General features: G+C 38.0%; 1 protein-coding gene and 1 long non-coding RNA gene across 5 annotated transcripts; one reads left to right on the top strand and one right to left on the bottom strand.

The window, feature by feature from the left end:
* Window positions 1–3,170: 3,170 nt before the first annotated feature.
* Window positions 3,171–23,257, bottom strand: LOC111569230 (CD209 antigen-like protein E). Of its 4 annotated transcripts, none has more exons than XR_002746200.3 (7): window positions 23,069–23,257; window positions 19,583–19,711; window positions 17,473–17,646; window positions 15,440–15,615; window positions 13,089–13,204; window positions 8,743–8,974; window positions 3,171–5,906 (listed from the first exon to the last, which is right to left on the bottom strand). XR_002746200.3 is itself a non-coding variant. In XM_023271248.3 (6 exons), the coding sequence occupies exons 1-6, from the start codon at window positions 23,175–23,177 to the stop codon at window positions 8,794–8,796; spliced, it is 885 nt and encodes a 294-aa protein (XP_023127016.1). In that variant the 5' UTR covers window positions 23,178–23,257; the 3' UTR covers window positions 6,742–8,793. The 4 variants fall into 4 exon arrangements, 1 of the variants encoding a protein (XP_023127016.1); XR_002746199.3 differs by having other exon boundaries at window positions 3,171–5,897; XR_002746201.3 differs by having other exon boundaries at window positions 3,171–5,894.
* Window positions 18,054–19,755, top strand: LOC129350663 (uncharacterized). Its single transcript, XR_008604137.1, has 2 exons — window positions 18,054–18,314; window positions 18,416–19,755. It is a non-coding gene; the product is annotated as an uncharacterized LOC129350663 (long non-coding RNA).
* Window positions 23,258–24,754: the final 1,497 nt, after the last annotated feature.

Here is a 24,754-nt window from a genome sequence, read left to right as displayed (position 1 = left end):
AGACTGGATCCTTTTCTGTGAGGCTGCTCCAAACAGAAAAGGTCCTTCATCAAGATTTTTTGAGACACTGATATTAGAGAATAAACAGCTTAATTTGAGAGAAATGGTTTGTCTTCTGTCTCAAATAAATGAACATGTTCAACACAACTATTCCAGCAAAGAGCAGCCGAGAAGAATTTTCTCTTAAGAATGTCAGAACGAGGACGGCTGAGTCTGTGTTGATAAAAATAAGAGATTAGAACCTCAGTAATGAAAGGTGTACTGACATTGTTGCATGGAATTCCTAGTTTGGAATTCACTTTTAAAATATCGTAAATCTAAACTTTTCAATCTGACATCCGAGCATACATTCTACTGTTCTTAGAAGCAATCTGATTACTGTGCTGGGACACAGTTTAGAATCCTTTCACTTTTGTACGGCATTAATTGGAGAGAGTTTGGCCGATAATCTCTCCTTCGGTGATCCCTACTGGTCCTCTGTGCTGTTTTTTTCTGCTCATTCTGCGCCATTTATTCCATCTGTATGAACATTTTCTGTCCACGGTGTAGTTCAGAGTTCCTGAAGCTGACTATCTGAAATCTGCGTTCCCCTGATTGATTTGTTTATGCCACAGTGTCAGTAAGTATGTTTTCTGCCTCTTTCTGTCCCCGGTAAGTCTCGGCCTGTAATCCAGGCTAATAAGCTGTGACAGAAGAGGGCTGGCTGACTTCCTGATAACTCCCTGTGGTAACGAGCTCAGGAGTACGAACCCTGCACTCGACCGGTGCCCTCCACCTTTGGCCTCTTCATTCAGGGACGCCGTTAGTCCATTTATTCATCTTAGACGAGATGACAGGAAGACCGAATGTAGGTCTTTCAGCTTGGGGGTGGGGGTGGGGGGGTGGGGTGGGGGGTTTGACCCTTGTTGTGCACGTGCATGGATTTAAGTGCACAATAAAAAGGAAAAAAAATACATGTTGATCTAAAATTGATTTGAATATTGTCTGAAAATAAAACAGAGGGAGGAAAGACAGTTTAAACGGCACATAAATTTGGATTCTTTCCTCGTTAATTCTCAGAATAACATAGTAGGGAGGCTAAGGCCAAAAGATAGACCTTTGACTTCAAGTCATGATGCAAAAGTCCCGTTTGGTATAAAAGTACCTTAACGTCATACAAATAAATTTATCCTAAGACACAAGTGAGGTCATACTTTGTATTGGAAATAAACAGGTTTTTTCAAAAATGTCCACTAATGCACCAAGAATACGCTAGAACCCATATCTTTGCTTCTGTAATAGGTATAAAGACAAATTTGGTGTCAAAGTGTACATTTTTGAGGTCAAGGAATCCAATAGAATAGGTTTCAAGTTTTTTAAAAAAAGCAACAGTTTTCTCCTTACCATGACAACTGGGGGTACATTTCAAATAAATTGTGTCATCAGAGTGACTTTACTTATCTTTTCCTTCTAAGAATGTATTGAAGCTGTGCAGCTACTTCTGTACATTACATTTGTCATAAATTTCATGAAATTTTGACCAGTCAGGAGTAACACATGTCTAGATGCACCAGGGGCTGTGGCAGCTGTTGAAGGTCAAAGGTGACAGGTTAACACTTTGAGCTTTGTATGACTAAAAATAGAAAAATCTTTTTAATGTTAGATAACTAATAACTAGCTAGCTAGCAAATAGTTAGCTACATTAAAACTAGCTCGCTACTAACTAGTCAGCTTAATTTTAAATAGCTTGCTAGTAACTAGTTAGCTTCATTATTATTGAAGCAAGCTCATAGCCTACATTTAACTGTGTTTTGTATTTGCTGCTGCCTATCTTGGCGAGGACTCCCTGTCAAAAGAGGTTCCTAATCTTAAAACAGGATTTATCCTGGTTTGATAAAGGTTAAAAAAAAAAGAAAGAAGAAAAAACACTAGATCCCTCTTCATCATTCAAACTGAGAAGCAATCCTGAAAGATTGCAATCATGTTACAAAAAAGCTGTAGATAGCATCCAGGAGTTGAAGGTATTATAAAGATGCAGAAATGCTATTGCATCACAGAGGCTACTTCACCCATCCAAATCATACATTTTGCCACAGTTTACTGAGTTGCCTACCAGGTCCCACTATGGCTTGGCATGCAATGAAAATCCTCAGACAATCAATCAGCTACCTTAGTCCAGGTCAGACACCTATGCTCCAGAGATTTGTCCTGATGCTCTATGGTGTATCTGAGGACAACATCACAACTGTGGATGCTGGGCAACTCTCCCTCTTCTTTCACAAAGGAAAAGACTTTGACTACATCTCCAAATACCAAGTTTGTCATTCTAGCTACAACAGAAGCAAAGATATGGGCCTCTAAAGTATGGCCAAAAAGTGATCTCTCTTATGTCTTAGGATAAATTTATTTCCATGGCCCTAAGGTACTTCCATGCCAAAGGGGACCTTTGCATCATGATTTGAAGTCAAAAGTCACTTACCTCCTTACTAGGGGGCGGACCAGGAGAAGCAAGCGGCAGCGGGCGCAGGTGACAGGTGTTCGCTTCCTGACAATACCTACCCCTGGATGCTTTCTGTCTCTTTGCAGCCTGATTGACAATCACAGGGATGTAGGGTGGTTTGGAACCAGCTGCCTTTCCATGCATGCAAGTGGGACAAGTGGGAGAGCTGGGATGGTTTGGCTGCAAAGAAAAGAGGGGAGAGGGCTGGATGGTGAGACTTTGTCCTGGGATGTGAATAGAGTGGGAGAGGAGGGTTTTAGAGTGGGCGAGTGATGATGAAACAGCAATGCTTGCGATCCACACCGGACCACATACTGAATATTTGAGGAAAGTATTTGGCTACCATGCTTGTTGGGCTGAATCCCATCACTTTTAAAAAGTGAGGGACGGTCCCAGAACAGATTGAAGTTCTCAATAAAAACCATGTTGGAAGCTGTGCAGGGAGAGGATCTGGCTAAAGCTATCTGATCAAAGGTGCTGTCCGAGCACTGGCTGGAACACCTGGGCTGGAACACCTGGGCTGGAACATCTGGGCTGTCATTAGCTGTAACACATTAGATCAAATACATTAGCTGCGGTACATAAGTTGCAAACAACGAGCTCCTATACATTAGCTGCGGTACAAAAGATGCAATACATTAGCTCAAATACATTACTGAATATGCAGGAAGGACGATAAAATAACCCCATATCAAAGAAAAGCACACAGAAATACTGATTTTATTATAAACATGCATCAAATACTTGTGTAATGACTCTACATATGTGCTGCCTTTTAGCTAAATGTTGTTCCAAGTGGCTAATTTCTGTTTCCTTTCAATCAGTTTTATTAAGGAGCCTTAATATGAACCTAAATGCTTTTCTACCAGTTTCAACAGTGAAACAAATCCAGTAACAAACACGTCTTTGTAATGAATGTGCAGCAGGTTGACTGAGTAACACATTTAAAATCCTGTTTCTGAGGCCAACTGCTTCTCTTTCTGTACAGTGTAGTTGTTGTGTTTGTCCAGCAGATGTCAGCAGAACAGCATCTTGTGAGGAGAGCTTGTTAAAGATGTGAATATTCCAGAACAAACAGTGAGCTGAGTTTTGGACTGATGCAGGGCTGCAGAGAACAACATCACAGTTATTCATGCCAGCTGCAGTAGAACAGTAGATAAAAGCAGTAAAACTTCTCCCTACATGTTGAACTCTTGTTACAGATGTGTGTAATTTTATTCATGTGTGAAGCTAAAGGGGGAAACAAACCTGACAGCCAACAGCAGTCCAGAATAATTTCAATTCAATTCAGTTCAATTTTATTTATATAGCACCAATTAAAGTCAAATTGTCTCGAGACGCTTTACAGAACCCATATGCTTGAACCCCCAGAGCAGCCCTAAGGAGACAGTGGCAGGAAAACACCCTTTTAACAGGGAAAAAACCTTGAGCAGAACCCGGGTCTTTATGTGGGGGAACCCATCTGCTGCTGGCCGGGCGGGTTGAGAGGGACAGAAGAGGTAGAGAGGTAGAGAGATAGAGGGATAGAGGTAGAGATAGAGGGATGGAGGTAGAGGGGTGGGGGTGGGGGTGGGGGGGGCTGGATCCAGCTGTGTGTCCATGAAGAGTGACTGGTCAAAGGAGCAACCCCTTCTTTTCAGACGATCTGCAGGTGGAAGGTGAGAGTAAAACTGACAGAAAGACGTTTCAGACTCAAAGTTGTTGTTGTTGTGTTTGCTAACAGCTTGAAGATGTTTTTCATCAGTTTTTATCTGTTCTGGATTGGTTTCAGGATCCAGCAGCAGAGACCAGACTGTCCTGAACCCAGCTGTGTGTCCTGAATCCAGCTGTCTGTCCTTCAAGAGCGACCAGTCGAAGGATGAATTAATGAACTTTTAAGACGTCCGTCCATCTGCTGATCAGATGTAAGCTGGAACTGACTGAAAGAGTCACTTATTGTAGAACAGAACCAATTTGTACGACGTGTTGTCTGACCTGCTCTGAAATCCAAAGTGTTTCTGTCTGTTGTGAACGTCCACGTCACAGCGAGGTGGTTTACATGTGGAGATGACTGGTTCCATTTTCAGACTCTCCTGAAGACGTTCATGGTGTCGTAGCTGCTGTTTGTCTCTGTGTGGACTGTCATTTAATCATTGATCTCATTTGTTGTGTTTTTTTTCAGAATTTACTGCTGCAGTTTGTAGACATAAACTTAAACGTGGTCTGAAGAAGAAGTTCCAGAGAGTGTTTGAGAGCATCAACCCTCCTGAATGAGCTCTACACAGAGCTGTACATCACAGAGGGAGGGACTGCAGAGGTCAATGATGAACATGAGGTCAGACAGACTGAAGCAGCAGACAGAACAGAAACAAGCATCAGACCTGAAGACATCTTTAAAGGTTCACCTGGAACAGATGGACCAGTCAGAACAGTGATGACACAGGGAGTGGCTGGCATCGGGAAAACAGTGTTAACACAGAAGTTGACTCGCGACTGGGCTGAAGACAAAAGCAACCAGGACATCCACTTCATGTTTCCATTGACTTTCAGAGAGCTGAATGTGCTGAAAGAGAGAAAGTTCAGCTTGGTGGAACTTGTTCATCACTTCTTCATAGAAACCAAAGCAGCAGGAATCTGCAGCTTTGAAGACTTCCAGGTTGTGTTGATCTTTGACGGTCTGGATGAGTGTCGCCTTCCTCTGGACTTCCACAACAATGAGATCCTGACTGATGTTACAGAGTCCACCTCAGTGGATGTGCTGCTGACAAACCTGATCAGGGGGAAGCTGCTTCCTTCTGCTCGCCTCTGGATAACCACACGACCTGCAGCAGCCAATCAGATCCCTCCTGACTGTGTGGACATGGTGACGGAGGTCAGAGGGTTCAGCGACCCACAGAAGGAGGAGTACTTCAGGAAGAGTTCCAGAGATGAGGAGCAGGCCAGCAGCATCATCTCCCACATGAAGACATCACAAATCCTCCACATCATGTGCCACATCCCAGTGTTCTGCTGGATCACTGCTACAGTTCTGGAGAAGCTGCTGAGAACCAGAGAGGGAGGAGATCTGCCCAGAACCCTGACTGAGATGTTCATCCACCACCTGGTGGTTCAGGCCAAAGTCAAGAAGGTCAAGTATGATGGAGGAGCTGAGACAGATCCACACTGGAGTCCAGACAGCAGGAGGATGATTGAGTCTCTGGGAAAACTGGCTTTTAATCAGCTGCAGAGAGGAAACCTGATCTTCTATGAGTCCGACCTGACATAGTGTGGCATCGATGTGGAAGCAGCCTCAGTGTACTCAGGAATGTTCACACAGATCTTTAAAGAGGAGAGTAGACTGTACCAGGACAAGGTGTTCTGCTTCGTCCATCTGAGTGTTCAGGAGTTTCTGGCTGCTCTTCATGTCCTTCAGACCTTCATCACCTCTGGAATCAACCTGCTGGAAGAACTACCAATAGGTAAATGAATTTTTAATACAGTGGATAGAGATGAGCTCATCATAGAAGACTGCTGTAAATTTTAAGTTTAAATAGTTTAAAAAGGCCAAATGTTGATTTGCAATCTTCATTAATGCTTTATTGTGCTTTAAAGTTGTTGTTGTTTTACTTTTATTCAACAAAAATTCAAAGTTTCTCATCTATAAATGCAACAGGAGAAAGTATGTCACATAACTTCATCATAAAGACTTTTAAAATCAACTTCAGCTGCTCTGCACATTTTAAGTCCCACAAAGTGAACATTTAGACTGCAGGTTGCAGCGCCACCTGCTGGGAAACCACAAAGCTGAAAGAATCTAATCTTATTTCATCAAGATGGATTGTTTCTTTTCAAAATTATGTCACATGCTGTGTTTTCATTTACTACTTATTTCAAAAATATGCATATTCCAAAATAAATATGTTTCACACAGTAAAAAAAAACCTTCCTTTTTATTTTAAAGATTTTTATATAAACATTTCCATAGGCTGTGATTTCACTGAAAATTTCCAGTTTTTAAAGGAAATTTGCATTTTTTTTTGTTCTGTTGTAATAATTTATGACCATTTTATGATTTTTAAAGAAAAATGGAAATTTTATGGTTATTTATGGTCACAGTTTTTCTTATTTCACAGTTTATGACATTTTGTGGATTTTGGGGTATTTTATGGTAAAATAAAAAGAAAAAAACAGCAAAATTCAAAAAATTTTCACAGTTTTTGTGGACATGGCAAGATCTTTTTCAGATTGTTCTCAAAAAAGTAAAATAAACACATGAAACAGATTTATTCACCGAAGCATTAATATACAAAACAATTACCTTTATTATTATTTACAGATCCACAGAACACACGTCTGTCTCATTTCATATATTTGATTTATGCTGCATTTAAAAACCCTCAATCACAGCAGAAAATTAAAAAGGGAATCAACATTTTTACATTTCAAAATGCATCAAGCATTACATCAAATATAATCAGAGACCAGCAACGTGTTTTATGTACAGGTAATATAAGACTAGAGCTCATTTAAAATGTTAAAACATCAAAAAAAAATATTGTTATCTTGAATCCCTGATCATAGAGTACATCAGAATCGACATTAATTGAGTTATTTAAGGCACCGACACAGAAACACGTTAGGGTGTAAACACACCGAAGTCCTACAGCTGCAGACAAACAGGTTCAGGTTTTGTTGGAATTTAGAGCATCTCATCTCCGCTTTGATATCTCTTACTTTAATTTTCAAGCTAGTTAACCCTCTGAACTCCAAGCACTTTCTGGGTGTTTTTTAATTTATTTTTATTCGCTGTGGGCTCATTTGTAAAAGCTGCACAACCGCAGCTAGAAGTAGAAGGAACTCAGGAATGTCTTCTGTGCACGATGATGCAGTTAAATCAGAAATAAAGAAGAAAGTTGAATTTCTTTAATGATTTATTTGACTTTGTTTTCAAATGGAATTAACGTGCAAAATTTTGTGGTGTTACCTGGGTCAATATATAACTGAGGGTCTTCTGAAGTCCATGGGATACATCCTGCATACATTTTTATTAAAAGTAAAACTAATGTTTTTATGTTCATTATGATCATGTCTTTACAAATTCCATCATTATTTATTATGGAAACAATCACTTATTAATAAAAAATGACTGGATATCATTAAAATATCAACTAAATAACCGTCTGAATTTAATAACAACCACCTTCTAATGAGCTAAACAATAATAAAATGAACTGATTCAGAAATAGTTTGGATTGTGTTCTTTTATTAAGTTGAGATAATCATGACAGATATTTCTTTTTGGCAATATGTCAAATTTTATATGGAAAATAACAAATTAAATCCCTTTCCACTCATTTCCCCATTCCAGAAACACCTCTCCAGGAAGTGTGTTAATTCCAGATCACATGACCTGCTCATTTTGTTTCTCTGTGGTCGTTTTGTTTCTTTCTTTGGTTGTTTTCAGTCCGTTTTGTGGTTATTTTGTGCATTTGTGTGGCCATTTTCAGTCTGTTTGTGATAATTTTATAAGTTTTGTGGTCATTTTGCATTTTTTGTAGTTATTTTGTGTCTCTCATCATTTTATGTCTTCATATGATAACTATCTGTCTCACTGAGTCATTTTGTGTTTTTCTGTGGTCGTTTTGTGTCATTTTCAGACTGTTTTGTGGGTATTTTAGGTGTTTTTGTGGTCATTTTGTGCCCCTTTGTAGCCGTTTTCAGTCTGTTTGTGATAATTGTATTAATAATGGCAATAATGGTTTCATAGTCATGCTGAGAAGCAGATAATTTTTAGTTTTTTACAGAATCTGATCATAAACAAAAGTTTATTTTTGACAAATTTTCAAATGAGACATTTAGACGAGGTCATTTTGAAGAAATATCCTGATTTGAAGCTGAGATTTGGTTCAGTTCACAGATAATAAGCTTGTCTGAAAGTTGAAAATGTGATCTGATTTCACTGTTTCTCACTGCTAAATGGTGTTATTTTTAAAACATGCCTTTCTAACCTGGAGGCAGGTTTTAGGGTTCAGAGGGTTAAAAGCAGTTTAAATAATCAGTGAAATTCAAAAACTCTGGTAACTACTGCTGTAAACCCATTTTAACACCTTCAGTCATGTTTCTGTCCGTTGCTGCTGATGACAAATGAGGAAGGAGAAAATCCTACACAAGGATAAACAGTAAAATCAATCTGAATTGTGTCCACTCATAGCAACGGGTTCATTTAAATTTAAGCTGACATTATAGTCGGTAAGCATCAGCTTTGACGATGAAAACGGACACAAACAGCCTGACGAGCTACTGACCGGTTGCACTCCTCCTCCTCCTGTGGTTCCCCAGGTGATCAGGGCTGAGGTTCAGTGAGGCATGGCGGTGCTGGCTCCAGGAATCATCTCCTTCTCGCAGATGAAGGGCCAGTACATGGTGCAGGGGGCGTCGTACCAGCTCCGGATGGGAACCCGCTCCAACACCCGAGTCTTCACTATGTAGCCGCAGTCCTCGTCGATGTGGTTGTTGGGCTCGCCGACTTCCCAGAAACTAGTCAGAAGAAGACAGAAAGATGGCAAATTGTAAAAGGCTTCATGATTCTTATTGTTGGATTTGTAGGTTTACAGAGTCCCATATTTGAAAACAGAAATATCAGATCGGAGAATGTCTCTTATGGATCCATCTCGCCGAACGTTTTGCTCCTCTCAGCACTTCTGTTTTTCAGATGAATATTTTAGCAAACCAACCTCCAGCATCACCACAGCATCATGAAGCCAGGTTTGATTTATTAGTTTATTTAAAATTTAATGTTTTCCATCACAACATCAACTGACAACGTAATTTAATCATGTTGCATTCATATAAACCACGGCAGTATTAATATTTATTGAATGTTTCAGGCACCGATTTGTCCTGTATTTATGATATTTCCTTATATTGTTTGTATATCGATGTAAAAGAGAATATTATCTGTCAGAATTTAAGGTTGTTTTTATTATTTATGGAGAGCTTATTGTATCTGAATCCAAACGCATCATCAAAAATCTCATGCGGCACTTTAATTTTTTAAAAAAAGCTGTAATTTTACAAAATTTTCCATTTTTATTTGACTTTTTTTGGCTTTTTTGAAGTGCACAAATATAAATAAAGTTACAAAGTAAATTATGAACTTGCAGTAAAAAGCTGTAACCGATAAAGTAAACAGATACTTAAAAACATAACTTTTATCATATTTTTAAAAATATCTCCTTTTTATTTAATGGTTGAAACTGTTGAATGTAAGTTTAATATTTTAAATAATTAAATGCAAAGTAACATTCAAAACCTGAAGCTCTAAATAACCACAAAATTTCATTTTTTTCTAAGAAAATTTAATTTGTTTAACGTAAAAAGAATGTTAAAATACATTCACAATTTTAATGTAAACTTCAATAATATTTTGTTTTATTTAAACAGATTTCTAAAATTAAATATAATCAGTGACAGTAAACAGAAAAACAAGTATTGTTTCTGTAATTTTACATAGATTTGTTTGTTAAATGAGTGATATCTTGTGGTATTCGTACAACAAACAATATTTACTTGCGTTTTTTTATTTTATTATTTATTTTACAAAAATTAAAGTTGAGGAGAGTCACTCATGGCTTCAAAGTTTTGCTGAAAAGCTCAGAATTTTTTTGCTTTTTGCAGAATCTTGATGTTTAATTTCTTGTTAAGTTTGTAAATAAGACGTGTAGAATAAAGTGATTTGATGTAACGTCACGATTTTAAGCAAATAATTCACTTTTAAGGTTATATTTGGTTGAAAAGTTTAAAATTCAATGACGACTTTCTGTTTTGGGGCTCAAATTAAACTCTAACTTAATGTCAACTTTTCTGCTTCTGCTGACAGGATGCTGTTTATTCAGGTTACAGGGAGAAATCAAATCAAACAATCCCAAAACAAACCAACAACTAGCACAGCTTGTAGGAAGTTAATGAGTTATTAGTTTCAAACTGAGGCACTGATTTTCTGTTGATGCACCAAATAACTTATCTAATCAGTCCAAAGAGGTTACAAAAATCCACAAATTCCACTGATTTCAACATCTACTGGTGCAGAAAAGCAGACTGGAAATAAGAAGCTGCAAAGGGTGTTAAAAAAAAGAACACTAAATAACACCGTAAAGGAGAAATCATGCAGAAACATTGGAGCAGAACCGAGTCAGAACCACATGAGGACAAAATATAAAAACATCACAGCAGGAAAAGAGGAAGAAAATGATTCAGGGGACAAAAGAGGAATGACAGCAGGTTAGTCATGGACGCATATTCTCAAAACGAGGAAGAGAAATCAGATGGTTATTAGAAAATCTGTCCAGTTGGCACAAAATAGGAAAGAAATGACGTGGGAAATAAAGAACTACAGTGACCCTGAGGCTTGAAGCGGAAATGAGAAGAAAAATGTCTAAGGGGAGAACAAGATGTTATCAAACTGGACGAAGAAGAAGATCTGACGCTGCATTTTAGAGGAAGAACGATCTCTCCACAGTTCCCTGTTTGGCTGAGACATGTTTTCCATCAGAGGTCAGCAGGACGCCGCTCAGAGCTGCTGTTAGGTAACATCTGGAAGCTCAACTTTTAACTCTTTATGGACTCATTCAGTGTTCATTGACTTCGAAATGAGGTGAAGAAACCAGAGTGTCAAAAGAAATCAAGGTAATAGTAAAAAAAAAAAAAGAAAAGTGGATTGTTTTTTTTTTTATCCATACATTGAAAAAAGTAAGTTTTATTGTTCTTAAATGTGAAATTTTACAATATGCAGTTCCAAGTGCTCAGAAATTAGGCTTCTAAACTGCTTTTTTTCTGACCGACAGTCCAACGTGTCCCAAATATCAAACTTACAGTGAACATAACACAGAAAAGCAGAAGTGAAATGAAAGGATTTTTAGGTACAGTGGTTAGATAGTAGTTGAGTCTTTTCCTGTCGCGACACAAAGGAGTTTTTGACTCCTCTACATTTATCCGATAGCTTTAGTTACTTTACGGTAATATGAGGAGCTTCTATAATATAATGAGTAAATTATTAATTTTATAATTTGACTTGGTGTAAACAAACTTCCCTGCATACAAAGCAACCCTCCGCCCCCACCTCGGCCACTCTGAGCATCTTTCTGTTATGCTGGTGCTTACAAACCCCGACTGAAGCGCAGCAGGCCAGTGATGAAGCAAGCCAGGATATGGCCAGAGGGTCCATCCTCAGCACTTCAAGACTGTTTTATGAACACTGATTGGGAGGTTTTCAAGACAGCAGCCTCCCAGGGCGATCAGACTGACGTTGAGGAGTATGCTGAGGCGGTGACCAGCTACACTGCAAAGTGTACAGAGAATGTCACTGTATTTAAGACCACCTTATTTTCCCTTTCCCTATGTACTATTGGTCACTTAGAGGAAAAACTACAAAAATGGCATTGAACTTTACTGTTTATTATAGTCAACAAATCCCATAAAAAGACCAAAACTATCTGCGTGTCATTCATTTTTAAATACTGTGTAACACTAAAAATGTCCATCTTACAATACAAACATATTTTCAAGTAGGGATGTCCCAATCAATTTGTTGGCAGTTAGAAAAACCACACCGATGTTTCGTGAAGACTTTTCATCCAGTATCGTCATCCTGCATTAAAAGCGTTAATCTCACATCAGGCTCTGAACTGACAAAGACACTAAAATTCACTAGACTGTCAGTGATTAATGTCGTGTCGAATGTAAATATCGCCTTTGTGTGTGTTTCTTCTCAGACATTTCTGAAATGTTATTAGACATGTAAATTCACTGTTTCTGTGCAATAAAGAGGAAAACCTTCAGTGTGAACCTCGTCACAGCTCAATTAGGACATGAGGTCAGTGTGAATATTGGACCGTTGTTTTGTGAAGCTACAGAAATGGTCTGACACACTCTAATCAGACAATGGAAAGGTGTGTGTGTGTGTGTGTGTGTGTGTGTGTGTTTCTAGTGTGTCCAACTGTAAGATCCACATAAAGAAGAAAGAGGTAAAGAACTTTTCCAGACAACCCAGGAACCATCAGTTCCTTCTCTACTACTTGGTTTCTAAAGGTTTCTCCATCTGAGGTGTGATTTTCCAGTGAAACAGGAAGTATTAAGTTGAAGTGTGGACTTAACATTCTTACTTTACGTCTTCTTCTGTCCGTGACGGCTGGACCTTGTCGTCCCCCTGATTCTTTATCTTTGTTTAGTGTAAATCAAGCCAACACTGTGCCAAAACCTGAAGGTGTGCAAAAGGTCAGTGTTCAGCAAAGGTAAAAGTCCAGCAGCTGGTCAGTGTTTGTCCAAGTATGTGAGGATCACAGACAGACTGGAGCCAGAAGAGCGACACAGCAGAAACTATCTCCCAACTGACGTTCCTTGTTTCTTTTGAATGATTTATGTCATTATAACAGCATCACACTGCAAAAAAGACATTTCTGGGTTCACTCTCTTTCTAGTCATAGTTGTGTTGTTCCCATAGAGGTGCAGGACTTCATATTACAGTGAAGAAAAATGCACCAGATGCAAAAAAACACCCAGAAACTGCTTGGAGTTCAGAGGGTTACGTTGGTGGTCTCACTCCTGAAAAAATAAAAAATGTTTAAAAAAAAAAATGGAAACGAAGTGAACTTACCCTCCGACCAGCGGAGTCCCATCAACCCATTTCCACTGATCCTCCGTGTGTTCGTCAGTGATCCCAAACCAGTAGGCGTTCCAGTGTCCTCTGGGGAGAAGGTTCCACAGAAACGTCTGAGAAGAAACACACAAAGGAGATGTTTATGTTCAACATGACATTAATCACTGACAGTCTAGTAAAGTTCAGGGTCTTTGTAGGGTCAGTTCAGAGCCTGACGTGAAGATGAACATCTTGAACACAGGATGACGATACTGGATGGAAAGTCCTCACGAAACATCGGTGTGGTTTTTCTTACTGCCAACAAATCCCACGAAATGACCAAAGAGTGAAGGGATCCTTCTTTATGCAAAGTCTGAACCGCCTCACTCCTTGGTGTCACGCAGGTCATCATCCAAAAAAAGGATTATTTTGACAGAATCCCACAAAATCCAAAGGTGTAATGATCCACAACTGAAAATAGTCCTCAAGAAATGCAACACTGCTTCCTGTCTGTGTAGCGTCTGCTGAAACCTCAACTAACTTGGGCTTTTTACAGCTGGAACGAGGAAACCCTTATCAATCAATGATCTACTTATATTAAAGGTCATTAAGCATCACAATAGTCTTTGTCATGGTGCTCCTTTACTAGCTAAACCCCCACAATGTTCTGTCTTTGCTAACATGGAACTGCCCACATCCTCTGGGCACTACAGTAGTAAACGATAAGAGGCTCCACCTGGTGGTGCAACGAGGTACTACAGCTAATATACAATACATCAAGTGTGTATTATGTAGGAAAGTGGTATTAATTTGGCAGATACTCAATATTTATTAACTCGGATTGGGGGCAAAAAAACCTGATTGGGATTTCCCTACTTGAAAATATGTATGTATTGTAAGATTGGTATATTTAGTGTTTTACAGTGTTTAAAAATGAAAGTAGACAGAAGTCAGAAATGAATGACATGCTGATAGTTTTGGTCTTTTTATTTGTTGACTATAAGAAACAAAGTAAAGTTCAATGTCATTTTTGTAGTTTATCCCCAAAGCAACCAATAGTATTGAATTTCCTCAAGAGGAAATAAAGAATCTATCTATCTATCTATCTATAGATAGATATATCTATGGATCAATCCATCTATGACTGCTTCCTCTCCTCAGCAGCTCAACTCAAAGAGAGAAGTTGTTTTTAAATCCTCTCTGTGCTCAGCAGTTCTTAGTTTTGCTACATTCCTGTCTTTCTGATTTTATTATCCTTACTTTGCAGTCTGCTGTTCACTTCTAGCTATTATGCAGCTCTGTTAAGTTACTTCTGATGCAATCTGAACCTTTCCTGCCGTCACGTCTTCAAATTAAAAACTTTTCACTGTCTGGACACTCGTCATCATTTAATCCTATTACACAGCTGTGGAAAATTTTGTCATAATTAATGTCTTAATTCTTAGGATAAGGCCAAAAACATGTTTTATGAGACCACAGTGACCTTTCAGCACCAAAAATCTAATTAGTTGGTGAACGTTTGACCACATATTGTTATCAAAATCAGGAACATCCTGTCTCAGAGTGAAGCGGGAAAACTAGTCCATGCATTTGCAACTTCTAGGCTCAACTAATATAGTTCCTTATCACCAGGATGTCCCAGTAATATCCTGAAAAACCTCCAACTGAATCAAAATGCTGCAGTCAGTAAATCTTACATAGGCACCAGGCTGCATTGTTGTGGGGATGCAAAAAAACATTCTGGAAGGCAGAATGCTGAAGTATTAGTATTAGTAAAGCAGCAGGTCAGCAGGTGCCTGTAGGCCCACTTTAGTGTCTGCTTGGGAAGGTTCCTGATTCTCTTAAAGCAACTGAAGATGTAATCCAGTTGCTTTTAATGTTAGCAAGACAAGCCAGAATGGTGAAGTGGGTCGGAGAAGACCTCTGTTCTATCTCTGATCTCAGAGGTTGTGACTCTGGAAAAACTTGGACATTATATTAATGGAAGGACTCATATTTTTCTGCAGAAATGGAGGAAGCCACTATAACTTTTAGGAGTTGATTAAAACCTGAACTTAAATTAGTAATATGATGGTCAGTTGTCATATTCTTGAATAGAGAACAGAGGGCACAGGTTTGATCTATATTGTATTTTTCTGAGCAATATCTGGCACAAGATTCTCCATCTTATCTCATCTTATCGTATCTCATCTTATCTCATCGTATCTCATCTCATCTCAACTCATCGTATCTCATTGTATCTTATATCTCATCGTATCTCATCGTATTTCATCTTATCTCATCTCACCATACCTCACCGTATCTCATCTCATCTCATCTCATCTCGTCTTTGTAACAGATTTACGCAGAATAAACTCATGTTTCTGTACCTGCTCCTCTGCTGTGTGGATGATGGCCAGATGAGCTCCTTGGCTCTCACAGAAGGATTTGCTTTCCGGCCAGTCCCTGGTGGTTCTGGAGATGAAGTAACAGCTGCCGTTGAAGAGATGCCAGTCCGTGGGGCAGACGATGGCGGCCTGTGGCGTCGGTTTGATCACGTTTGGAGCTGATTACACACAAAAAATCAAAACAAAAAAGAAAAAGAGATTGATGCAAAATAAACTGGAAAAAGGGACTTTAGATTCTGCAAACATGTTGACCCGTGGAACATCAAAATAATTTTTTTTTAAAAAATCATCAAAATGACACTGTTTATCAGCCAGAAACTTTCAAAACAGAAAGAATTTTCTGATGTTCAACTTCCCGACGGCTCATGAACTATTCATCTGTGTTCAATGGTGCAGTTGTAAAAAAAATAGTGGTGGGACGCGATTAAAAAATTTAATCTAATTAATTACAGGCTTTGTAATTAATGACACAATAAGTGAAGTTTTTGAATTCAAATAAAATTGTGGTTGACAGTTGAATCAATGAATAGACATATATGTGTTTATAATTAAAATTTATTTTAAAAAAGGAAAATGGGACATATAGAAAAAAGTGATTTTCATGACTTAAAGCCTGAATTTAGTTGTTTTTTCCACTGTATGGCACATAAAATCAGCATAAGTAGTTCAAGGAGCTTCAGAAAGTTGAAAATCCACAGATTCATTCTGTTTCCATCTTTTCTGGGTCTGATAAATGGTGGAATTTTGATGGTTCTTTTTATAGGAATATCAATTTTTATTTATGTAATTTTTTTATAAACAAAAAGTTTATAATTAAGTTATTAAAAGAGATATTTTTGTTGTTTAGGTTATTCCTCCTCCAAGGAGGCAGAGCCTCGACGGAGTAAAAACTTAAACCACAAAAATGTTTCATTTCTATTTATCTGCATTTTTCATCTGTCTGCTACATTCACAGATTACTGCAAATCTAAGTGCAATTATAGCGATTTTATTCAACATTTTAAGACTTTCTGTAAACTCAAGCACTGTCTAGAAAAATGGTCTATTATGGGATGGCTACACCGTTAGCCGTTAGCATGACTCGTAGCTAACGTTAGCTCTGGTGCTAACAGCAATATGTTTTACATTGAGGTGATACCGTCAGCTTGAAGTGACGCAGTGATCAGAAAACTCTTTGTTGTACAATTTGCACACAACCAGGCTTTTATCCAAGCTGCCATCAGGAAGATTTTTAAAAGGAAACTTTCTGTCCAACAAGCTCAATCTGCTCTTCCTTCACTGTTCACCAGTGCCTGACTTCACGCAGTGCTTCCTGTGCTTCTTCTTCATGGCTACAAACAGACTTTAGGTTCATTACCGCCACCTACTGGGCTGGAGTGTTCATCAGCGTTACCGGGGGGGACAGAAATGAGGGAACTGAGGAGGGTGCAATTAATGGCGTTATTATTCTAACGCGTTATTTTAGCTGTAATTGATTAATCGAAATGAACGCGTTAAAGTCCCAGCCCTAAAAAACAACAAAAAAACCAAACAAATTCAAGCCTAAAATCATGACATATGATCGAAATCACTTTATTGTACATGTGTCATTTGAAATGTCTCCAAAAATAAAGCATTTGATGCAGTTGGATTCTGTTAAAAACTACAAATTCAGCACAACCGAGAAGTTACTCAGCTGCGATCAAGATAGTTCTCGATTGAAATGCAGGCTGTGTTTTTAGCATAGCCGAGAGGAGACAAGTATGAAAACAAATTCAAAATGGAAATAAATTATTTGCAGTATGTAGAGCCACCATTTACTCACAGTACTGGTGTACAGTACTCTGTATATTTCTAGTTTTTTAGAAAAAAATGTGTTGTAATAAAATATTGATGGAACTGCAACATAACTCCAGTGTATGGACAGATTTTGACAAACAAAACACCAGTTTTCCTCAAAGTGAGATGAGGAAATCCATGGTTTGTTGTCAGGATCCAATCAAATACTGGTTAAACACTGCTAAATGTGCTGCTACCTTTAGTGGTCCTCCTGGAAGCCAGTCCGAGCAGCAGCTCGTCCTTCTCCTCCTGCAGCTTCTTCTTCTCCTGCTGCAGTTTGCTGATGGACGCCATCAGAGCCGTCACGTTGGCCTCCTGCTTCTGTTTCTGCACCTCTGACGTCTCTTCACTCTTCTGAGATTTGTTCTTATCTGTGGAACGCAAGAAACGATTTCACTGATATGAAGGGCCACCCTGCGAAAGGAACATCGAATGAGGTTTCTGTCTCCTGATGGCTGTTTTGCGTATCTTTTTAGTAGTTTTGAGTCCGTTTGTGGTTTTCTTGCATCTCTTTTCAGTCCTTTTGTCTCCCATGGTCTCTCTTTGTGGTCATATTGTGTCTTTTTGTGGTTATTTTCTATCTGTTTTTCATTACTTTTTGTTAATTTGTGGTTGTTTTGTACCTGTTTTTAGTCATTTTGGGTCAATCTGTAGTTGTCTTGTAATTCTTTTTAGCCTTCATGTGTCTCTTTTTGGTCGCTTTGTGTCTCTTTGTGGTCTATGAGTGTCTCTTTTTAAGCAGTTTTGTGTCTTTGTGGTTATTTCACGTCAGGTGTAAAGGACTTAAATTCATTATGGTTAAAACGTGTGGAATTTTATTTTGAAATGTACTTCTTGTGTTTTATGTTGTCATTTCCTGTTATAAAGGAAGTTTATTGTGAAAGGTCACTTAGCATGCGCAGCCAGCTACAAAAGTAAACGGTACACGGTAATGACGGTAAGAGGCACAGAGAGAGTAACGAGTGATACAAAAAGGCAACCATAAACGGGAGAGTAAGGTGTAACAAGGAATTTAGCTCCAGTTGAAAGTGGCAACAAGGTACGGTAATTAAACATTCTCAAGGTTATAGTTTAAAGGAAATACGGTGGTACTTTTGAAGCAAGCTAATGTGACATTTCTGTGTTTCATTTCCGGTTTAGCTCTTACGTTGGTCCTATGTTGAGCTACGTTGGTCTAAGTTGGACTTGCAAACTGCAGCCTGGTTTATGACCTGCAATAAAAGACATTTGACCATCAGTCCTGGCTTTCACTAATTTCGACTGGTACGCTACATCAGGTTTTAGTTGTTTTTGTTTCTTTGCTGTTGTTTTTTGTCTCTGTGGTGGTTTCACATCTCTTTTTAATTGTTTTATCTCTGTGGTTGTTTTGCGTCTATTTTTTTACAATTTTTTTTGCCTGTTTGTGGTTTTCTTGCATCTCTTTTTAGTCCTTTTTTCTCCCTTGGTGTCACTTTGTGGTCATTTTGTGTCTTTTTGTGGTTGTCTTGTGTCTCTTTTTTACCTGTTTGTGTTTTTTTGCATCTGTTTTTAGTCCTTTTGTCTCCCTTGGTGTCTCTTTGTGGTCATTTCACATCAGTCTTTAGTTGTTGTTGTTTCTTTGCTGTTGTTTTGTGTCTCTGTGGTAGTTTTACATCTCTTTTTAGTGGTTTTGAGTCTGTGGTTATCTTAAATCTCTTTTTTACTTATTTTTTGCCTGTTTGCGGTTTTCATGCGTCTCTTTTTAGTCCTTTTGTCTCTCTTTGTGGTCATTTTGCATCCGTTTTTAGTTGCTTTTTGTTCCTTTGTGGTTGTTTCACACCTCTTTTTAGTTGTTTTGGGTCCGTTTGTGGTTGCCTTGCATCTCTTTTTACTCATTTGTTGCCTGTTTGTGGTGGTTTTGTATCTCTTTGTGGTCATTTTGGGTCTTCTTTAGCTGTTTAGTGATTTATTTCTAGTCATTGTGCATCTTTCTCGTTTTGTCTTTCTTTTTAATTGTTTTGTGTCTCTCTGTTGTATTTTGTGTCATTCGTTGTTGTTTTGCATCTAGTCTGAGTTGTTTCGTGTGTCCTCGCTGTTGTTTTGCAGGTCTTTGTGGTTGCTTTGTCTCTTTTTAAGTTGTTCTGTAAGTTTTTGTCATTGCTGACCCTGACACCGGTTTACCGGTTGATCCATGTGTTGTCAATTTTCCTTCTTCCTACACGTCATCTGACTGTTAACCCGCTGCCATGGTAACCAGAAAATCAGATTTGTTCACTTCAGCTGTCAGGGTTTGAATGTTGTACGTCCGTATGATCAAACCAAAGTCATTTCAGACAGTCGTGCACTCACTGTTTGCGGTGACGGCTATGATGGAGATGAGCAGGATGGCACACAGCGTCGCCAGACAGATGGTGGCGAGGCGGTAGGGCCCGGGGCCACTCGGTCTGGGGATGATTCTGATCGGAGACACCGGGTGAACTGGAGGAAAGATCCATCATAAACAAAATAAAGCTTTCTCTTCAGTTTTGTTCTGTCCAGACATTGGTATAAAAAAAAAGTGTCAATTAACTGTCTTCAAGATCTTGATATCATCAGAGACAAAAACTTTGGTATGAAATAAAGGTAGACGCCTTTTCATTCCAATAGACGAAAACATCAAGAAAAACACATTTAACAACAACAGAAAAACCCCTGCCTTTTCACCTCCTGTTTGAACAAACAGGGGAAAAGGTCACTTGTTAGGTAAAAGAAAGAACATTAATTTACATTGCTTTGCTTTGCTCATTTCTCACAAATCAGATTCATGGATATTTTGATTTTAAGTCTTCGCTGAAATGTTCGAAACATAAATGCACAGGCAACATGCAAAACTATCACAAAAGGGTCACAAAATGTGCAAAACTACCACAAAAATGTGAAAAACTACCACAAAAATTTGAAAAATTACCACAAAAACATGCAAAACTATCACAAAAGCATCATAAAGGGACTCAAAAGGGGCACAAAACATGCAAAACTACAGCAAAAAATGCAAAACTACCACAAAAATGTGCAAAACTATCACAAAGCATCATAAACAGACTCAAAAGGGCCACACATGCAAAACTATCACAAAAGCATTCTAAACAGACTCAAAAGGGCCACAAAATATGCAAAACTGCCGTAAAATGTGCAAAACTACCAAAAAATGTGCAAAACTACCACAAAATCATCATAAACAACTCAAAAGGGCCACAAAAAATGTGTAACTACCACAAAAATGTGTAAAACTACCATAAAAATGTGCAAAATTGAGAAAAAAGTGCGAAACTACCACAAAAACATGCAAAATTACCACAAAAACATCCTAAATAGATTCAAAAGGGCAATGAAATATGCAAAACTACCACAAAAACATGCTAAACTATCAAAAAAAAATGCAAAACTACCACAAAAGCATCATAAAGAGATTCAAAGGGGCCACAAAACACACAAAACTACCACAATAACATGCAAAATTATCACAAAAGCATCCTAAATAGATTTAAAAGGCCCACAAAATACGCAAAACTACCACTAAAAACGTGCAAAATTACCACAAAAACATGCAAAACTATCACAAAAACTACCACAAAAGCATCGTAAATAACTCAAAAGGGCCACAAAAAATGCGCAACTATGCCACAAAAACGTGCAAAACTACCATAAAAATGTGCATAATTTTGAGAAAATTGTGCGAAACTACCATAAAAACATGCAAAATTATATAAATAATAAAAATATAAATATAAATATAAATAAAAACATCCTACATAGATTCAAAAGGGCAATGAAATATGCAAAATTACCACAAAATGTGCACAATTATCACAAAAATGTGCAAAACTACTATAAAAACATGAAAAATTACCACAAAAGCATCATAAATACATTCAAAAGAGCAATAAAATATGCAAAACTATCACAAAAAAGTGCAAAATTACCACAAAAGCCTCATGAAGAGATCAGGATTTATTTGCGACTTTACTGTAGATGTCTAAACAAGACATTCACACCCACTAACTAGTTATTTCTTTTTTTTTTTTTTTTTAAATCTGAGGCTCTTTATCCATAAAGGAATCTCCTCGGCTCTGTTCAGACTTGTAAATGTCAAACATGCCAGAGTTGATTCAGGGACGTGGAAAAACTAAAATGCTGTACAATTATCTAACAAAGCAAAGCGCATTGAGGGAATTTACTGAGATTTGTTTGGATGTGAGGCTGTGATCACAAGCAGAAAGATTAAATGCAGCCAGCAAATCATTTAGAAGAAGGAAGATTCAGTTTGATTCAGGATTCATCCAGGATTTAAGTCAAAATCTGTGCATGAAAAAGTGAAAAAGACATGCTCCAGCTGTGGAAGTGAAGTTTATAACAACCCATTCTCACAACACCTTTCCTTTCGGTACTTATTTAAACTTTGTTCTGCTTTATTTCTTGTAGACGTCAATTATATTTAGAATTCAGGATGTGAGAAAACATGCAAAGAGACTAAAACTGTCACAAACACAAGAAAAACTACCATAAAAACACAAAATGACCACAAAAAGGATGCAAAGTTGTCACAAAAGCAAAGCCACCACAAACGCACAAAAATGATGACACAGTGGGCATAAAAACATTTAACACTGACTACAATGACCCAAAAGAAATTAAAATCAACCGCCAAAACAACTACAAAGAGACTCAAAATGACTAGAAAGTGAATTAAAACAAGAATAAATAGATGTGAAACAACAGAAAACATCCTCAGAACGGCCTAAAACACTCAAACAAACCATAAAATAACCTCAAAGAAACTCAAAATGGACATAAAACAAGCAAAACTAACACATGAACACGCAGAATGATGCAGAAAGAGACTAAAAAACGACAATGAGGAGACTCAAAATGATCCAAAAGTGATTCAAATCAACAACAGGCACACAAAACAACCACAAAGAGACTGAAAATGATCAAAAAGTGATATGAAATGCATGAAAACACCCTTAAAATGACCTAAAGATTCAAACCAACCACAAAAACAAGCAAAAACCAAAGAAAGACTCAAAACTGCAACAAAACCATGTCAAGCTGACACATAAAAACGCAGAATGGTGCAGAAAGAGATTAAAAAGAGACAATAAGGAAACTTTAAATGACAAAAAAGAGACTAAAGACAATAACAAGGAGATGCAAAAACACTGAAAACAGCCTCAAAAGGACCACAGAGAGATTCTAATCAAACACAAAAATGTACAAATCAATCACAAGGAGATCGAAATTGTCCCAAAACAATATAGTGTCTTCAAATGGGCACAGAAATAAGCAAAGCCACCACAAAAACATGACGCACTGAATTCAAAGACACTCAAAATGAGTACAACTGAGACTCCAACGTTGCCTAAGTTGCAACAAGACATGCAAAACTAACACAAAAGCATTATGAAGCGACTCTAAAGGATCACAAAATATGCAAAACTACCACAGAAATGTGCAAAATTACTACAAAAGCATCATAAATAGACTGAAAAGGCCACAAAATATGCAAAGCTATCACAAAAACATGCAAAACTATCACAAAAGCATCATAAAGAAACTCAAAAGGGCCACAAAATATAAGCAAACTACCACAAAAACATGCACAAAAGCATCATAAATTGACTAATGGGCAACAAAATATGCAAAATTACCACAAAAATGGGAAAAACTATCATAAAGAGACTGAAAAGGGCAACAAAATATGCAGAATTACCACAAAAACATGCAAAACCACCACAAAAGCATCATAATTACATTCAAAGGGGCCATGAAATATGAAAAACTACTACTTCTCACCGCTGTGTCCCACATCTGGCCTGATGTTTAGCTCTCCGTAACCGGCCTCGTCGTCTATCAGCTTGGAGTACATCCCGTCACCGGCCCCGGAGCCCCCGGTGTTCGACATCTCAACAGAACGGAGCAGAGATAGAAATAAAGTCCTCAAAGTTTCAGCGACAAACTCCCAGCTGCTCTGCTGCTGCGCTGTACGACTCCGGTTATAAACAAGCTGAGAAACTGCCAAGAGCCCCGCAGGAGGTAAAACATATTCCGCTCTAATGTTTCAAGATAAAAGCCCGTTTACTGAGCGTCTTCTGCTGTTTACGGAGCATTTTATCTGTGATTAGCCGTTAAATTCACACATTACCTCATTAAACACACGAAAACATGCAACACTACCATAAAATCATGGAAAACTATCACAAATCTATCATGAAGAAGCTCAAAAGGGGCACAAAATATGCAAATCTACCTCTGATCACAAAACCAGCAAAAAGAGTCACAGACGATGCAAAACTACCACAAAACACCATTTAGAGACTCCAAGCCCTGATATAAACATTCAAAACAACTACAAAAAACACCTGAAAGAGAGTCCAAGTGGCAACAAAAGCATGCAAAACTACCTCTGATCACAGAGACGCAAAACATCCAAAACTACCACAAACACCTGAAAGAGACTCCAAGTGGTGATACAAACATGCAAAACTAAAAGAAAACTATCACAAACAACCTCGAAGGTGGTACAGAATATGGAAAACTAACACAAAAACATGTAAAACTACCAGAAAATCATGGAAAACTGTCACAAATCTGTCATTAAGACAATCAAAAGGGGCACAAAATATGCACAACTACCACAAAAGCATCTAAAACTACCTCTGATCACAAAATCATCAACAGCTGTCACCCACAATGCAAACCTACCACAAAAAACACCGCAAAGAGACTTCAAGTGGTGACAAAAACTCACAAAACCAAACCCAAAACTATCACAGGGAAACGCAAAAGGCCACAAAACTTTACAAAAAATATATTTTCCAGCAGGATGTAGTTTGTAGTTGGAGAAGGTCCACATGGAAGTTGTTGATGTTTGTTATTTTACAAAGTGCAGATTGAAATTCAATCCGCCTGCAATAAGCCCTAGAATAGCAACATTTCAGGACTTTTATTTTGGAACATGCACTTGCACATCTTCCGGTCTTGCTGTGTCCTACTTGACTTTCACTCTGACTCATGATTTACCGTAAAAGACCCCAGATTTGTGCCGCTCTGCAGCTTCTTCAGAGATTTACGGGAACGTGGATCTATGACGTTTTTGTCCGGACAAGTTTCCTGAACAGATCAGTTCCTGAAGAGTTTGACTGAAAACATGTTTTAAATATAAATACAAACCCTTACCTTTATCATCAACTCCTCTTATGGGTTGTTGTTTAATACAAACTTTTTTTTTAGTTCAACGTTTTTTATTATACTTTCATTACTTCAAACATAACAAAGATTTCAAAACATATAACACATAACCCCTGACAGGCATGTAGGCAATTCAAACAAAGATAAAAACAATAGACAATAAATGGAGGGTAGTTCATTATTCCTGGCAAAGTGTAAGGCTATAATGTGTTGTAATACATTCCGGGTATCTAAAACAATATCATTTCAATATTAGTCTTACATGATCTGGCTGTTTCTTCCTGACATGTA

This window comes from Amphiprion ocellaris, chromosome 15 (assembly GCF_022539595.1).
Source record: "Amphiprion ocellaris isolate individual 3 ecotype Okinawa chromosome 15, ASM2253959v1, whole genome shotgun sequence".
In the NCBI taxonomy this organism is placed as follows: domain Eukaryota; kingdom Metazoa; phylum Chordata; class Actinopteri; family Pomacentridae; genus Amphiprion; species Amphiprion ocellaris.
This window is presented reverse-complemented; position numbering and strand designations above follow the sequence as displayed.

Excerpts from the sequence above, each read along its gene's own strand:
- LOC111569230 (XM_023271248.3), bottom strand. The coding sequence starts at position 23,177 with ATGTCGAACACCGGGGGCTCCGGGGCCGGTGACGGGATGTACTCCAAG. Across the intron at positions 17,647-19,582 it reads CATAGCCGTCACCGCAAACA|ATAAGAACAAATCTCAGAAG; the intron begins GTGAGTGCACGA and ends TGCGTTCCACAG. Across the intron at positions 13,205-15,439 it reads TCCACACAGCAGAGGAGCAG|ACGTTTCTGTGGAACCTTCT; the intron begins GTACAGAAACAT and ends GTTTCTTCTCAG.